Source organism: Podarcis filfolensis (assembly GCF_964270895.1).
Source record: "Podarcis filfolensis genome assembly, chromosome: 13".
NCBI lineage: Eukaryota > Metazoa > Chordata > Lepidosauria > Squamata > Lacertidae > Podarcis > Podarcis filfolensis.
Genome location: NC_139615.1, coordinates 20,768,697 through 20,786,455, shown reverse-complemented (window position 1 = coordinate 20,786,455; position 17,759 = coordinate 20,768,697). Strand labels below are relative to the sequence as shown.

Here is a 17,759-nt window from a genome sequence, read left to right as displayed (position 1 = left end):
GCAGCAATGCTGCAATTGTGGGGAAATCACCTTTTACAATATTGTGCATTTGAGGGTCATGTGAACAGTTACGTTTAAAATGCTAAGTATCCATTGGTGGCCGGTGGTTGCTTAGGGCTTATCCACACTTCCTCTTTCCCCCCACCCCCAGGGAAAACTGCTCTTTAGTGCTTAGTCAGAGCAAACCGGGAATTCAGGTTTTCTCTAGATTGACATTTGCTCCAATTTAGCACTAAAGAGTGGGTTTTCCTTGATTGGCTTGAAGACCTTGGTCACTCATTGGATGGGAAAAGTAGTCCGGTGATGGGAGAGAATTATGTGCCACTCAAATCTGGTTGAATCGCAGTGGGGCTGGAACATAAATAGGCTAGTTTTAACACTTCACAAAGAATCATTGTCTGAGACTGAGTTTGCCCTCCAGAAGCTGAAACACTGGCTTAAGCCAAAGATTAGCAGAGAGGCCTCTGAAGCTGACCAAAGAGAGAAGTGCCTGAATGCCTGGTTCATAGGAAACCAGCAGAAGTCCTATCTGCCTGGCAGTGGTGGGAAGAGAGACTAACTGGCATATAAATTTAATAGGAACAATGTATTACAAATTACTCATAAGTAACTTTCTGTATTTGAAAGCAGCTGCCATTTGTAACAGTAGTACCCTTATAAAAGAAAACACAAGTCTCAGAGAAACAGTAACCAATTTAGGCATAGTTTTTGCCTTATTTTACTTTTATAGTTAATAATAAATAAAGAACATCTTGTTATTTGTATTTACTACTGATAAAGTTGTTTGCTTGGTTTTTGTATCACATCTAAAGTACCACAGCCACTGGATGATACTGAAAGGTTTGGTAAACAGCATGTTACAGATATAAGGTGGCAGTGAGTAACAGGTTTTGAAAGATACATACCATGGTGGGAGCAAAATAGGAGTCAGCAGTGGTTCCTTATTTTATGGTTCCCCAGAAATAAGAAGAGGTAATGCACCACAGCAACGCCCAGCTAAAAGCCCAATAATATGGTGCTGGTGGCAAGAAGTTTCAATGCACCATGGGGACTAGCCTCTTTGGTCTGAATGTGGCTCTCTAGCATAAGCTTTGTAATTTCCTTCTTGTTTAAATTCCTTCTTGTAAATAGTCCTGTAAGGAAGTAGGGGTGTGTGTGTTTCTCCCTAGACTTTTAGGCACAAGTTGCTAAACGCTGAAATAACACCCTTCCCCACCCATCCCCAAATCTTCACACACCACAAAACAGTGAATTCTGGAAGGGAGGGAGGGAGGAAGTGGGTAGCAAGATGGCGTGCTGCTGAGTTTTGGATTCTGAGGCCTGCTTTGCCCTGGAAAACGTAGGACAGGATAAGGGAGGAGGGAAAGAGGCCAAACTACAGTGGTACCTCTAGTTATGAACTTAATTCATTCCAGAGGTCCATTCTTAACCTGAAACTGTTCTTAACTCGAGATGTGCTTTCACTAATGGGGTCTCTTGCTACTGCTGTGCCGCCGGCACACGATTTCCGTTCTCATTCTGGGGCAAAGTTCTCCACTCAAGGTAACTCTTCCAGGTTAGCGGAGTTTGTAACCTGAAGCATTTGTAACTCAAGGTACCACTGTAATCAAATGAGGAGGTTGTCATCTCTGTCCCTCACCACACCACACACCCTTGTACAAAACTACCTTCCAGTCACTCCCCTGATTAGGACCACTTTCTGGGGGTTCACATGATTCCCTCCACATGTCAAAAGAAGGTGTGGTGGGGACTCAAAGGCTGTGCTGATAAGCCCTGCATACTCCACACAGCACCACCACACACACACGGCATCCATGTGCTCAAACTACAACAGGAGGAATGTTGTTTGTGTAGTGATGCATGTGCATTGTGCTCTTCTATGTGAGGAGAGGCCCTGGCCCAATCAAGGTCCCTTTTCACAGAGAGGATCATTTTGGCCACATTCACACCACACATTTGAAGCAGTATGATACCCTTTAAAACAGTCATGGCTCCCCCCCCTAAGGAATCCTGGGACCTGTAGTTTGTTAACGGTGCTGAAATTTGCTAGGAGACCCCTATTCCCCTCACAGAGATAGACTATTTAAAGTGGTATCCTATTGCTTCAAATGTATGGAGTGTCCTTTGTATCACTATAAGAATAAAACGTTTGATTAAGACGCAGACATCAGGGAGCATGGAGGTGGCAGTGAGGGGTGTTCTGCTCATACAGCCCCACAATTTCCTCCTTTTAATGCATGGGCTCCCCCAAAAGCCATAGCTGTTAGGAAATTTCAATAGGAGAATCCAAATTCTACTCCATGAAGTAAGAAATGTTGTGGTCTGCATAGACTGTGCAAATGTGCATACGTATAGTCAACAGTTCACAAAATTAGCACCTTTTAGGGCAGGATGCAAGAACCCCTGTTCCAATGTAAGGGATATTTTAAGCAGCGGAGAGGGGGAGAGCTTAGAGGGCAGTGTTCCAAGTGAAGAAGTCCTGCTCCCTCACCAGAAAATATCGCTCCCCACACCTCCAATGTTCTATAAGTCCATAAAGTCTAACGTTGTCCTTCTTGTTGTTCTCTTCATCAAAACATAGAACTTTCCAGAACATTCCAGAATCCATCCACTCAGAACTGCATTCCTGATACATCCCCGAGGTATGTAATCTTTTTTGTGAAAATAACCTGGGTTTTTCTTTGTTTGTTTCCCATAACACTTCGTTTGAGTGAGGGAAACATTGGAACACACTCATATCCCTCTATGTCAGAAGAATGGCAGTGAGGCAGGAGGCAGTGAGCAGTAGCAGAAACTCTTTGAGGACAAGGGTGGAGGCCAACGCAGATGAAGCATCTCTGTAATAAGTGACATTCACGAGGCCAAACTGAGCTCCTGCGTAGTGCCTCTTTATCCAGTCCTCGTAGAAGCCAACACGGGTGTAGACGCCTGGGCGGTTGGCCATGGCACACATTTCACCCCAGCTCACAACGCCCACTACAAACCAAGCACCATCCTCTTGACAGACCAAGGGACCTCCGGAGTCACCCTAAGTTAAAGAAAGCAGCTAGTGAGAGTTTGTAACATGCCCCTTGCTCCAGACTTTATCTGTTTTATGTTGAGCCTGGTGCTACCAGCCAACCACTGCCAGGACGTTCCATTTGCATGCACAACCATCTCCCTGGGTAAGATCTCCGTCACCTATGTCTTGTGCCTACTAAAGGTATAACTAGAATAAAAAAGTCCCTTTTCCATGCTGCCTCTGAGCATGGACAGTACACCCTCTCCTCCACACTAGGAAGCAACAACCAGGCTAAACCTACCTTGGGAGTTAGGCTAAAGGACTTCCAGACAGGTGTAATGAAAGCTGAGCTAAATAGTCCTACTGGAACTTTTCCCAGAAAATTTTAGGAAGGAGCACGAAGTTTCCCTGAATACCCCCCTACACACAAACACAATTTTTGCACAATTTTGTTTTGTAGTTGTGACAGCAACAGCGACAAAACTCCTTGGAGTCTCGACAGTTAGTAACAGCAATTTCCCCCCTAGTGGCTGACATCTGGTTCTCCATATTTCTTCAGAATGTATGGAGGGAAATCCTATTTATTTGAATCAGGTTTTAATGAGCATTGTGTAATGTGTACAATACATTTGTATTGTAGTATACATTGTAATCAGTTCTTTTTTTTTTCTGGGTGTGCTGAGGGTACACAGTACCAGCACCTTTTTTTCTAGAAGAAAAGCACTGATTGTAATGTATTTTAGGTGAGGAGTTTTCTGTCTTGGTATGGCCAAAGTCAGTTTAACTGCCAACAGGAGCCTTAACTGACAACTGTGAGGAAAGGCTAGTGTTAGAATTCTCCGTATGCAAAAGAAGTATAGAATGCCTGCACATTTTGATTGGTGGGTGTAGGTTTAGAATTTTCAGCTGGACACTCTGATTGGCTGGGACTGGACTAGAGGGCCCAGAGGAAGTATATATAAAGCCATGTGCTGGTCAGCAGAGGGACAGTTGGAGTTGTTGGTGCTTGGTGTTCAGCCAGAAGAAGAAGACAGCAGAGGATGAGGATCATGGAATAAGAAAGCAGATCTAAGATGGAGGTAGAGCAGTTTGGTGACCAAATACTTGTTGGGCTGACTGAATTGCTTGGCTTAGGCTGTAGAGGCAAGGGGAGAATTGTCGGACAGGGGAAAATGAGAAGCAACCTGGAATGTTGGTTTCTGATGAGCAGGAGGAATCCCAGAGGTGAAATTTCCAAGTAGTACATCAAGACAAACCTACACTTTGATAAATCAGTAAGGGGTTGGGAGGAGAGGCTTCCAACAGAGTCCTCAACTACAGTCGCACCTTGAAAGTCGAACGGAATCCGTTCCGGAAGTCCGTTTGACTTCCAAAACATTTGAAAACCAAAGCACAGCTTCTGATTGGCTGCAGGAAGCCCCTGCAGCCAATCGGAAGCCGCAGAAACCACACCGGACGTTCAGGTTCCAAAAATAGTTCGCAAACTGGAACATTCACTTCTGGGTTTGCAGCATTTGGGAGCCAAAACGTTCAGGAACTAAGCTGTTCGACTTCCAAGGTATGACTGTTGGTGAGACTTAACTGGGGTGCGGGGGGGGGGGAGGCAACTGCATCCTTAAAGCTGTCTCAGTTTAACATTAATAGCTGGATACAATGTGTTGATGTTTAAAGTGACAGTAACAAGCTAACAAAGTGTATACTGACTTAAAGATACAGTACTATTTTAAACCAGATAAGGTTGTTCACTTTCTAATCTTGATATAAATAAATGTAAACACTTTTTTTAAATATAATATCTTATTTGACTGGCTTTGTGCCACAGCTGTGGCCCACAGTTACAGGGTTATTAGTAAGTGGAGAGTGCAGAGGGAATAAGTGAGACGGAATGGATTTAGGAGAAATCCAACCACATCTGGAAGGACACAGGTTCCTCATCCTTGCCCTATGCCCTCACTGCTGCTCTGCCATTTGTGTATCCACTGGTACTCCTTTCTTACCAAACATGCATCTTTCTCTCCTTTGGCATAGCCAGCGCAGATCATGTCATCCTGGATCTGTCGGATATTGGGGGGGATACCGGAGCCAATGTGGTACATGGCATCACAGGATCTTGTGTCTATCAAGGGCACCTGGAGCTGTTGCAGGGTCTTGGGAGCCCGGAGGGTAGCTTGAGGCAAAATTAAGATGGCAAGGATGGAAGAAGAGGAGAAATCAAGCAATTCAGAATAAATTAAATACTGCAAGAGGAAAGGGATGCAAATCCACCTCAGAAACAACAGTGGGTGTTTCAAAAATATACTGGCAAATTCAGGTCACACAATGTAGTTGGTTGGAGATCTTACACAACAAATCCACTTACCCAAAAGATCTGACTTGTTGTGATGTGGAAAGTGATAGGAAAATGCACTGGGAAAATGTGGGACACTTGCTTCTAACCTCACTACAGATGAGAGTTGGAGGATAACATCTAAAGAGCCACAAGTTGCCCATCTCTGATCTAACCACATAGCAACAGAATTTAAAATGTCTTGCCACTAATTTCACCTTTTCTTTTCACCTCAGTCATGGCTAAGTACTCTGGTCTAAGCTGCTCTCTCTATCCCAGTCTTTGCCAACCTGGTGCCATCCAAATGTTTTGGATCTAGCTGCAACAGCAGGGGCTGATGGGGGTTGTAGTCCAAGACACCTAGAGGGAACCATATTGGCACCCAGCTAAAGGTATCCCTCATGAAGTAATTCACATTTCAGTTCCCCTTAATTTGCACCTTCTAAGTATCCAGACCCTATCAAGCCCCTTCCTTATCTGCCCTTTTAACCATGTGAACTCCAAATTATTTGTTATTATTAACAATAACCATTTCTTTTGTATTTTTTTAATATCCCACCCTCAGAGACACGAATCTGGATTATTCCAAGCAGCTATATCTCACAACATCATACTTCCAGTCAAGTGGTAATATTGGTTATCTGTCCCCTTAAATCCCCAAGCCTTCTGAACCATATGTTCTCTGTGCTCCTATTTATTTATTATTTATTCTAGACATTTCTATACTGCCCTTCAGAAGGTCCCAGCGTGGTTTACGTACAAAGGGGTGGGGGAGAAAGCCTATTAAAATACAGGTTAAAAGCAAACATGAACCTCACTGAGCACCTTAATCCACACCCATTCTAAAACTGCCACGCAGCTGAACCATTTTATGCCAGTTTGGAAAACATGCCTTACAGCGAGTCAGACTAAAGTTCAGCTCCAAGCTAACCATCAGCAGGTCTTCAGAGTTTCAGGTAAGGATTTTTGCCAGGGATTAAAACTGGAACTTTCTGCAATCAAAGCAGCTGCTCTGCCCCTGAGCTACAGCACCTCACCTCCATATTGTGGAGCTCCCCATCCCGTCACCCAACAAAGGGTGCCATTTGGGATCTGGACCTTGGCATCTGGGAGACAGGCTGGGAGGATGCTTTTGGTGAAGCGTACGGGATGTTCCAACTGAACCAGAGCTATATCTCCACTGGTCCCATCTCCAGCATAGTGCTTGTTCACGATCACTTGGGAGAGTTTCAACCATTTAGCATTGGGTTCTGGGTTCAAGAGCTGGTAGTTCCCCAAGTTTGCTTGGAAGTGAGATAGTTTTGACGTCCTGTTAGGAAAAACAAACAAGAGTCAGGACATGGGGTGGGGTAGTTTCTGAATTAAAAAGAGGGTGTATTGTATCATGTTCTCCACATATGGGGAAACTGTGGCCTCCAGATGTTTCTGAACTAAAATCCCCATCATCCCTAGATATTGACCATGCTTGATGGGGCTTATGGGAGTTGTAGCTCAGCAACATCTGGAAGCCAAAGGTTCCTCTGCCAGCTTTACTCAAATTATCAGTTATAACTGCTTTGAGTATTATTACAGTGCTTTAAATGGATAGTGTGAATGTAGGGGACGCGGGCATAGCTGTCAACTTTTCCCTTTTCTTGCGAGGAATCCTATTCAGAATAAGGGAATTTCCCATTAAAAAAGGGGAAAGTTGACAGCTATGGACGCGGGTGGCGCTGTGGTCTAAACCACTGAGCCTCTTGGGCTTGCCAAGCAGAAGGTCAGAGGTTTGAATCCCCACGGCGGGGTGAGCTCCCATTGCTCTGTCCCAGCTCCTGCCAACCCAGTAGTTCGAAAGCACGCCAGTCCAAGTAGATAAATAGGTACCACTGTGGTGGGAAGGCAAATGGCATTTCCATGCGCTCTGGCTTCCATCACGGTGTTCCGTTGCGCCAGAAGCTGTTTAGTCATGCTGGCCACATGACCCGGAAAGCTGTCTGTGGACAAATGCCGGCTCCCTCGGCCTGAAAGCGAGATGAGCGCCACAACCCCATAGTCGCCTTTGACTGGACTTAACCGTCCAGAAGTCCTTTACCTTTTTTTTACCTAGTGCGAATGTGACCACAGTTGGTCACTTGCATGTACAAGCGAATACCTGGACATAGGATTCAAATGTACATTGGGAGCCTCCATGTGGGGAGAGACTCCCCATTTCAAAAGCAGCAGCCAAACACAAGAGCAGCACCATGGTGAAGCCAGAGGCACTCCCCACAGCCCTGTTCTGTTTTGCAGCAGTAACACAAACAGAGAGTTAGTCACCATGTTTGTTTACCTGAGGCGGCTACTTTGGTTTACGTTGTGCATGAACAATATCATACACACGTCACTTTGCAATGTAGGGTGGGATAGAAATTTAATTAATGATGATGGCAGGCACTGCTGGACCAGTGGCAACAAGAAATATAAGAGAAAGCTGTGGGGGGGGGGAATGGGGTAGAAGCTCAGCTGACCTGACATATCAGGTAGGCTGTCTCTTGAAGCTCCTGGGTTTTCTCAAGGGAGAGAACAGAGAACGACAGGATTGAAGACTTGTGAATAGGGATATCAGATAATTCCAACAGAAATTACATAATTTATGTCATTAATTTTGTAAATTAAATAATTTTGCCACAATGGGCAGAGGGACAGATAGCATAGTTTTGAGTAAAGACAAACTGCAGTGTAACAAACAGTACTGTGTGTTACAAATAAAGGGCAGAATGGAAAACATTGTCTTTTTACATCTGTACTTGTGAGCAGGCCTTTCTCACCACAAAGTTCTGCCTTGCACAGCTCCTTTTCAGGTGCTCTTTTAAAGCTGCTGAAGGCAAACTTTGTGGGGACAGGACCTAACATGGCAGTGGATCATTGCCAAACAGCCAGAGCATAATTCCAGAGGCCTAATATGTTTAAATATCTGTTACTACATAGAGAACAAATAGGGGGAATTCTGCCTCACCTTATTCCTCCATGAGGGCTAGTGACTTGCTTTTAAGAAAACGAACACTAAACACGCAGGGACGGACCTGTATTATCTCCAAAGGCTGTGTAAGGCAGGCTCTCACAAGTCCTGCTTCTGTGTTCTTTGAAAATGCTAGGTCAGATCTTTAGCCTACTCATTTTTCCCATTACACACTCCAAGGCCATTCTCCCTGTTACTCACTTGGGGAAGCAGTGGGCTGCTGTCAGCACCCAGTCAGCACTGATGAGGGTCCCTCCACAGGCATGCTGTCCATTATATTGGAGGCTGACTTGCCATGGCCAATCCCCACGAGAAGCATCGTTTCCCCCCACAATACGGTTTTGGGGCATCACCCGACCACACACTGGCAAAACAGAGAGAAAAAGAAGTTGGCAGGAAATTGACAAACATCTCGGTTTTGACCTCTTCACCAAGAAGTCCAGGCAAAGGGGGTAACTCCCAGTATGAAGGACAGAAGCCAAGGGCCAGGCTATATTCCTCAGAGACCACCCCCTAGTTTCACTGTGCTGCTACAATGACCCTGTGATTTTCAGTGAGAGAACCTATTTTTGCTGATCTCTTACCTGTCTGAGTGCCATTTTCCACAGCTCCTAAAAATAAAAGAGGAAGAGAGGAAACAGGAGGTTTGAGTCTTCAGTACATAGTAAGCAATATTTAAAAGCAAAACTAGTGATGAACAAAACAGTGAGCAACAAAGTACCTTATCTCATTATTTTAGGTTGGAGGCTTCAACATTTGATTTAAAAAATGTAGATGCTGATTTCAAGCACTGAAAAATCAAGCGAGATTTGTTTTCTTGCTAATCTTTTTAATTAATTCTAGTATAACTGCGCAAGAATAAAATGAAGAGAAAATACGAGTAGCAAAGTTGTATTAGGAAGAGTAAGAAATAAACAGATAGAAAATAAGATTAATGTAAATGAGTTATAAGGAGATATATTGTATGCTAATTTGTCATTCCAGAATTCTATAAGTGTAGACTGTATTTCAATGTAGTTGTTTTGATAATTATTATAAAGTGTAACAGTTGGGGTGGCAGTACATTTGCAAGTTTGGCAATACATAGTTTTGATATGGTCAGTAGAGTTTGTATTAACTGATGATCAATATCCTCAAAGAATTGTTTTAGAATTTGGGGATAAAGCATATTCTGACATTTCCAGTGTTGTGTTAAATATCATAGACCAGAATCTTTTTACAGTACTTTGCTACAATTCCAGAAAATGCATGTGAAATCTGCTTTCATTCATTTACATCTCCAGCAGTACATGTTTGTTCTATTGTGAGAAGTTTGCTCCATTCAGAGGACAAATCTAAATGTGATTTCTATGTGGCAGAAATGGTTCCCTTTGTAGCAACTACCACATTGAGGGGGGTGTTAGACCCCTTCATATAAGCACACAGAAAATCTAGTGTTCAATTATGAATCTTCAAACATGCAGAAAATCAATTTTATTTAATTAGTACAACTTAATTGAGCACTACAGAAAATAAGATAAATGAAGTTAATAACATGAGAAACTTCGTAAAGTGCTAGCATTAAAATTCTAAAATATAGATTACTGACGCAGAGCTGAGAAACCCAAATTAAATCATAATTTCCTGAATATTGGGCAGCAAGCAAAAGGTCATATGGGCCTCCCAAAATGAAAAGTGGTGAGAAATGTTCAAAAGAAGCAATATTTTTTTACCCAATTTTTCTTTTGAATGTGATAATTTTTCCTAATCTTTCTCGGTTATCAAAGAAAAACAAGACTGTGTTCCACAAAATCCCCAACTTTAGGAAAGAATTCGATAAATCATATACCCACTGCAACAATTTTGATGGACCATATAGCTTATGGTATGTACACAGCCTTTGCCTTAACCCCTGCCAGTACAACAACAGCGATGTTAACAATTCTGCAGGGGAGGGGGGAGAACATTTTGTTTACACACATTGCTTAGCATATCTAGTGCACGGTTCGGTACATTTTGCACATGGTCCAGATGAAAGAGATACTCACCGCTTTGAGTTTCATGTTTCAGGACACCTGAGTGAAAAATGATTAAATGACATCATCAGAGGCAAAGCTTGGGAACCAGATTCTTTAGGTATAAACAAGAACCAGGAAGAGGAAACCAAATAAAATCATAACATTGAAAAAAGAAAAAGGTAAACAGAAGGTGTCCTTGAAGGAACAATGGTGAGTCAGGGGCAAGACAACCCAGGTGACAACTTGGGGCACCAGGTTCATGGGGGCATTTGTGGTCGTCCCTACCATAAGGCAGCGCTGCCTCAGGTGGCTAGTCATCTGAAACATATTGGAATGGAGTGGAACCCTGCAGTACTTGAAGAAACGCCATGGTGCATCTGCAGCAGCACAACCAGACACCTTCACCTGCCCCAGCTACAACAAAACATGTCTCTCCCGCATTGGTCTCTACAGCCACAGCAGGGACTGTAACCTCCCAACAGTTTGACTTCACCCCCAAAGTGGCACCATTTGTCTCCTGAGACAAATGGATCCCAACAACTCGTGATCTCTGTTACCATATTTACTCCCATATTATATTGTTACAATATTGACACACACACACCCCGTTCTAATATTGTTGCCCACCCTTCCAAAAACAACAGAGAAGTGATTGAGCTCTTTGATTGAGGGTGAAATCTTTCTCTTTGGTGAGGTATGTCTTGAGACTCTTAGGATTGCCTGTGGCAGTGTGGCAGGGGGAAAGCTGCAAAATGATAACCATTTTGTAATACACTGACTGTTTTGTTTCCCACCCTGCCATTTCTTGGAGCCCAGGGGGAGCCTGGTAGTCATTTGAGCATTCCAAGCCACACCTTTTTATGGGCACAGCTTCTTAAAACACATAATTCCAACAGAACTCGCTTCAGATATGAATGCTTGTTGTGTACTTAACATCTGCCCCACATAGGCTCTTGTGAGATTCTGGTTCAGAGCAACTGCGGTTTCCTTATCTTAGGCCTTGTCCCCACAAACAGTGAGAACATTCTTTCCAAATGGAAAAAAAAGGTTTGCCAGGCTCCTATTGAAATTGTTATTTAATTGCAGTTTTCTTATTCCAGGGCTTTCTCTCCATTTTCCACCTCATGCTGCTGTGGAGCCGAAGGCTGGCTAGCAAACAATGTGTTTCAAATGTGCTTTAAAGATATTGTGTGTACACAGCCTTGGTGTTTCATGGTTAAGGTTAGGCTACCACCATTGCCCTTGACATGCTAGAAAAGACATTCATTTATTCCCACAAAGCAAATGGGCATTGAACCATATGAACTCTCACCTACAGTCTGGAGTGGTAGAGTTCAGACACAGATCCATCCCTTCAACTGTTTGTAAGAACTGATTGAGCTTTACACACTAACCAGGCAGTCAGGGAGTCACATTGACTACAAAGTGCAGTTTCGACAGGACACCTGTTGGCAAGAAGATTTTGCAAGGTGGAGGAGACGGGGCGATGGGGGGACTGGCATTTATTAATTTTTATTCTTTCTCTAAATACCTAAATGCATGGAAGCAAAAAAAAAAAAAAAACTTTTACAGTAGGATCTCACTGTAAACTCAGTGGGTTAAAGAGGATTAGCTGAGTAAATGACCCGAACAGAGTAAACACCTCAGGCAGGTTTTTTTTTCTTCTGCAAAAGGTTGGTGTGCTTAGTGCATGTGACAAACAGTATGGAAGAATTGCAAACATACCACCCATGTACTGCAGTCACAGATCCCACACTTTTGATCAAAAGACCAAACTAGATGTGAAGCAGGAGTGTGATGACCAGGTACTCCAGAAAGTGGTTTGTACTTCACAGAGGCTACATGGGACTTCTGATATGATGGAAGTAGTGGCACTAGGAGAGGGGCGCTTAGAATACACATTGTTACTCAGTCGCCCCTGGAAAAAGGCTGCTGTATTTGTCTATCCTTCTAGGGATCCATTTGGAATTGGTGGGAGCCATTGAGATCATGACAATGACACAGTAGGAAAGGGTTAAACATCCCCTCCCTCTGTGCTGGTTCCCCAATCAAACAGCATACAACTGCTTTGTCATTAAAAAAGTGAGTCTGGTTAGTTCTTGACTCATTAACCTTCCAAGGAAACCAAGAATACCAGAGGAAAGTGTTTATGTCTGCGACCACAGCTGCCCGGACTTTGCTAGCTCATAGATTGAAAGAAGATACAGTCCCAACCAAGGAAGAGTGGCAGATAAAACTAATGAACTATGCTGAAATGGCAAAACCTACAGGAAGAATCAGGAACCAGGAAGAATCAAATTATAATAAGTAATTGGCAAAGTATATAATGTATTTGAAAAATTATTGTAAACACACATTAGCTGGATTGACAGAAATCTTGTAGTAAAAAATGGAATGATGGATTGATTAAGGGTTTATAATAATTGGAATTAATGAGAAGATGCAGAAGGAAAATAATAACATAATGATCCACAAAAGGGGGGAGGGTAGTCAAAGGGGATACATTGTTTGTATTCTGTTTCCTTTTATTTCTTTTTTGTTACTGTTTGTAAAACTGAAAATGCAATTATATATATATATATATATATATATATATATATATATATATATGGGATTTTCTCTACCCCCCCCCCTTTTTTTATATATATGTAAAGAAAAGGCTTTCCTCCTCTTCAAGCAGGAACTTGGCTGCTCTTTGGATCCTGTCCATGTTCCTGGAACAGAATGTCACTAAGACTGATACAATGTCATGACATACAAACTGTGCCCAGGGACATTATGGGGGGTGGGGGTGGGGAGGGTCTGCCCATATGGCTCACTAGGAAAGAACAATCTTCAAATAGTGGCGGGACACTGGAAAAGTGGAAGACAACATCTCCACATATTGGGTGCCACCAGCAGGAAGACCTTTTCATGCACATGGCGCCTTCCAAGTGCACACACACTTCCAAAAAATTTCCAGGCGAACTTTCTTCTGCGCAGGCATACCTGCATGCACAATGCATGCATGTTGAAAATTGTTTTTGAATTAGCGAATTAACTAACAAGCAGGGGAAGAAGCCAGAACTGGAAGCAAACAAAACAAGAAAGCTTTTCTCTTCTTAGAGCTTCCCATTTGCAGTCTGGCAGCCAGCCCAGACGCCTGTCAAGCCAGCCAGAAAATGCTCAATTGGCAGCCATACTCACCTGCTCTTATGCAAACTACACTCTACTCTGCTTCCAGAAAGTTCTGGTTGCCCACCCCCAAACCAGGAGTGCTGGCTCCTTGACAGCATTCCCCTGCAAAGCTAGGGAATGAACCCAGGAATCCTGATCCTCTTCCCTAATTCCATATTTTCCCACATACACAAGCACACATCTCTATGCATTCCAGAAATGTTAACTTCACAAAGACAAGGATCCAGATAACTGAGGGAAGTGACCCACAGTCACTCACACACAACTGAGAAGGCTGTGCAGGAGTGTGCCCTGTAATAGTGCTGAAATGCTACCTTTTTTAGCCCTGTGTAATCTCTACCACATAATAACTGCATGAAGTCTGAAGAAGGAAACACATTCAATTACGTCAAACATCCATACAGCCTCCCACTCCCATTCCACCACTGGAGATGGTACTGGGGAGCCCCCAATTTCCCAACTCATCTGCCCAAATCACTAGGCCCTACTCCCTCCCAAGAAGGTCAGCAGTCATCCCACCCAATTATCTTCCTGTATACATAAAAATGCAAGGCTGTAATCGTGCAGTCCCCATTGCACGTACCTCATCAAAACATGGATAGCTTGACGTCAGAGTGTGGGAGGGGAGCAAAGCAGAAGGCAGGGTGCACAACAGCAGCGGCCATGACATGGGAGCAAGAAGGGAACAACACTGAGAGTGTGGAAGCAATGGTTTAAAACAGCAGCAGAAGTTAGAGTAGAGCAGGAGTGGAAGGACATGGGGAAATGGCAGTTTTAAACAACACCAAAGGTTTGAATAAAGCAGGGATGGAGGAAACAGAGTGGGGAATTGGTAGTTTCAAACAATGGCGGAGGTTTGAATAGAGTGAGCAGGGGGTGACACTGAGGCAGGGAGAGTGGCAGTTTAAAATAGAAGAAAGAGTTGGCAACAGCTCTGTGGTGTTAGCTTCTGTGTTGTCCTGGCCCACACTGAAGAATTCAAGCTTAGGCTTCTGTTTCTCCCAAAATCTTTAATGAGGCAGGGCAATAGTTAAAAGGCACAGCAGGCAAATTACATGGCTGAGCAAAAGCAGAGATGCTGATCCAAGAAGGGGCACACCTTCTGTCTCTTCCAATTGAAGAGTGAGGTGGACACAACCCTCAGTGTGGCAAACAATAGCTCAAGTTTAGGAGATGCCTGACTAGAGGTACTCAGTGACACAGGGGCAGAACACGTGTCTGTCAACCTGCTTGGACCCTCCCCAAGATCCAGCTCCTGGCTTTCTTCATCCCTAGTCCCCTCCTCTGGCTCAGATATTTCTTGGGACCCCAATTTCACCACCACCTGCTTGGAGCCTCCCCTGTGTCATCTAGCTCCAAACCCTTGATCTCCTCCCACTCCTCAGGAACTGACCATCCCCTCCACATCTCTTTACATAGTACACATCTCTGCTACTTCTCTTTGTTAAAACTGGGATTTGGAGTTGTTGCTTTTTTAATAAAAACCCTCTGTGTTACTCCAGCCTTGCTTTAGTCAAACCTCTGCCATTGTTTAAAACCACAATTTTCATCTCAGATGGTCTCCACCACCACCCCCTCACACTTCTGCCATTGTTTGAGCACAGTGAGAAGGAAAAGACGAGAAACAAAAAGCCATTCCTCAGCTGCTTCAGGTGACAGAATAAAGGATGAATAGCCCTCAAAAGTTTCACACAATGTATTTTACTCCTGATACCATGTGTTGTCTTCAACATGCCGTTCCAGATTCAGTGTAGTACAGTAATTTCGAAGACATATTTTATTAACTAGAGAAAAAATTGTTGGCATCTCTCTGTCTCAGGAAACAATGGAGGAATGAGCCTTTGGGGATGAAGTCAAAGTGGACACCCATAGATAGATAGACAGATAGATAGACATGATGTTATGAGTCAGAAGGGAGAGACCCCCCCTAAACCCAAGAAATTAGTGAATGTCAGAACCTTGTTAATATTAAGATTCCAGGCCAGTGGAAAAATACAGGTTAAGCTTCCTTTCCAAGCCAACGCCCCACCAGGGAAAGAGGTGTTAACATGACAAAAGGGGTTGATGGCCCATCTAAGAGGAATCATTGGGCCTGAGCAGACAGAAGTTGGCAATGTGACAGGGTGTGCATGTGATGTGACAGGGAAAGAGTGCATTTAGCAAGGTGTGCTGGGAACGAGAAGGGGGGAACAAAGACAGAGATCCATCTTTGGCAGGATGGCTGAAGGGAGGCTGGGGGAGACGCGGGGAACACTCTTGAGATGACCATCCTGTAAGATCTGAACTCCCTCCAAGCAAACACAGGTGTAAATATATGGATAATATTTCCTAAAGCTACGACAGTCTCTGCCACGTCTTTATTCTCAAAGGAACACAGATCCTGGGTGAGCGTCTGGAACTCTCCTAGAATCTTGGCACAGTTGAATAGAAATTGGGGGTGGCACCCAACTTTTGTAGCAATATACAGATATATATACACAACATTGATCAACAGAGTTTAGCCTTCTCTAGCAGAATAAGCCAAGTACTTGCTGTTAAGAATCTACAGTACAGTGGTACCTCGGGTTACAGACGCTTCAGGTTACAGACTTCGCTAACCCAGAAATAGTACCTTGGGTTAAGAACTTTGCTTCAGGATGAGAACAGAAATCGTGCTCCAGTGGCACGGCAGCAGCAGGAGGCCCCATTAGGTAAAGTGGTACCTCAGGTTAAGAACAGTTTCAGGTTAAGAATGGACCTCCAGAACGAATTAAGTTCTTAACCCGAGGTACCACTGTAACATACTGTATATCTGCATAAAGTGTTGGCATGAAAGCGGCTGCAGAATGGGGAAGATGAGGAGGCATGGAAATAGGGTTGATCTGTGTACAAGGGAGAGCTGAGAGAAGTAGGGAGAGCAGAAGAGAAAATGGAAAGTGCATAGGGGGGTGCAAAAAAGGAGAGAGAAGAAGGCATGGAAATGGGGTTGAAACAGAATGTCGGGGCATGAAAGGGTCTAAAGAATAGGAGCTGGTGGTGGCTTCATAGTTGGACAAAAAATGAAAAGGGTGTTCAGTATTTGCAATGCAAGAGAGGTAGAAGATGCAGGAGATTACCCTGCAAGTGGATTATGGGCAAGTGGGTTGCACAAAAGAAACAGGAAGATATGGACATGGGGTGAAGGTAAAAACGGGGTGCAAAGTGGGGCTGTAGAATAGAAGGGAGAAGTGACTTGGGAAATGAAGTTGGGAAAGTGAAGAGCAAACTTAGTAGCTGCATGGGGTGTGAAGGGGAAGCTCTACGGGGTGAATCTAGAGGAATGAGAAGGGGCTGGTGAGCGGAGTCAGCAAGGGCACAGTATCTAGCATGGAACATCATTTGCACAGGGACATGCTTCCACAGAATGGAAAACACAGTCCTATGTAATCACTTGTCTTCAAAGCAGATGTGGGGGAGGAAGATAATCTACATTCTAACCAACGAAGTCCTAGTGTCACCTCCTTTCTTATATTCTAAAGCAAAACTCTGGAGTAGTAACTTCCCTGTTATCACCTCTGTCTCTTCCCAAACAGCCCAGATACCCCAATGGAAACTACCACCCACTTTAGTTTTATCCAGAGAAAGAGAATCTTAGATACATGCACACACACACACACACACACACACACACACACACACACAATGACTTACCCTGTATCAGGGGTGGCATAGAGAGGCAGAAAAAGGAGAGGAAGATTCTCATAGTGCAGAAGGGCCCTGCCTCACCTCCAGGGGAGCAGGGCAACCTCAAACCTACAGCCCTCCAGGTTTGCTTCTGCTTCTGCGAGAACTTAGGTGTGCAACGAAACAGGCAGGCACTTCCTGGCAGCCTCCTGGGAGAATGTGACCCAACCTGTCTGCCCACCCACTACGCTTTCTGTCCCCTCCAGGTAACCACGCCTTACTGGCCTTTTGCCCCCTCCCAGCTTGGTCAGGTTTTGCTGTGATATTCATATGAGTTTGGTCAACTTAGATTCCTAGATATAAGGCCCTCTTCCAATAAATAAGGTGTTTCTCCAAGCAGAGCGGCAGGAGCGAAGGCAAGAGAGGGAGGGAGGGAGAAATCCATCTTGTGCTGTGTTGGCCTGAATAAACAAAACAGGATACCTGTTAGTGTGCCTTTTTCCAGATACGAACTTGGTGCCAGTTCTTTGTGGAATAAATGAAAAACTGCAGCAACTTACATTGAGCGGAAATTCCATTTTCTCAATGGTAGAACTGCTAAATGGTGTTGTTGCGAACCAAGGAAGGCGTGCTCAAGAG

General features: G+C 43.9%; 1 protein-coding gene and 1 long non-coding RNA gene across 2 annotated transcripts; one reads left to right on the top strand and one right to left on the bottom strand.

Annotated features, from left to right (window-relative positions):
• Positions 1 to 682: 682 nt before the first annotated feature.
• Positions 683 to 17,278, bottom strand: LOC310746592 (serine protease 27-like). Its single transcript, XM_083580518.1, has 7 exons — positions 17,148 to 17,278; positions 10,332 to 10,358; positions 8,889 to 8,915; positions 8,506 to 8,668; positions 6,365 to 6,636; positions 4,999 to 5,168; positions 683 to 3,028 (listed from the first exon to the last, which is right to left on the bottom strand). The coding sequence occupies exons 1-7, from the start codon at positions 17,197 to 17,199 to the stop codon at positions 2,744 to 2,746; spliced, it is 996 nt and encodes a 331-aa protein (XP_083436644.1). The 5' UTR covers positions 17,200 to 17,278; the 3' UTR covers positions 683 to 2,743.
• On the top strand, positions 8,583 to 17,350 carry LOC310746605. The gene is made up of 4 exons (XR_014540764.1): positions 8,583 to 8,692; positions 9,023 to 9,554; positions 9,805 to 16,025; positions 16,246 to 17,350. It is a non-coding gene; the product is annotated as an uncharacterized lncRNA (long non-coding RNA).
• Positions 17,351 to 17,759: the final 409 nt, after the last annotated feature.

Coding starts and splice junctions, on each gene's coding strand:
- LOC310746592 (XM_083580518.1), bottom strand. CDS start 17,199: ATGAGAATCTTCCTCTCCTTTTTCTGCCTCTCTATGCCACCCCTGATA. Junction 10,359..17,147: donor TATGCCACCCCTGATACAGG/GTAAGTCATTGT, acceptor TTTTTCACTCAG/GTGTCCTGAAACATGAAACT. Junction 8,916..10,331: donor GAAACATGAAACTCAAAGCG/GTGAGTATCTCT, acceptor TTTTATTTTTAG/GAGCTGTGGAAAATGGCACT.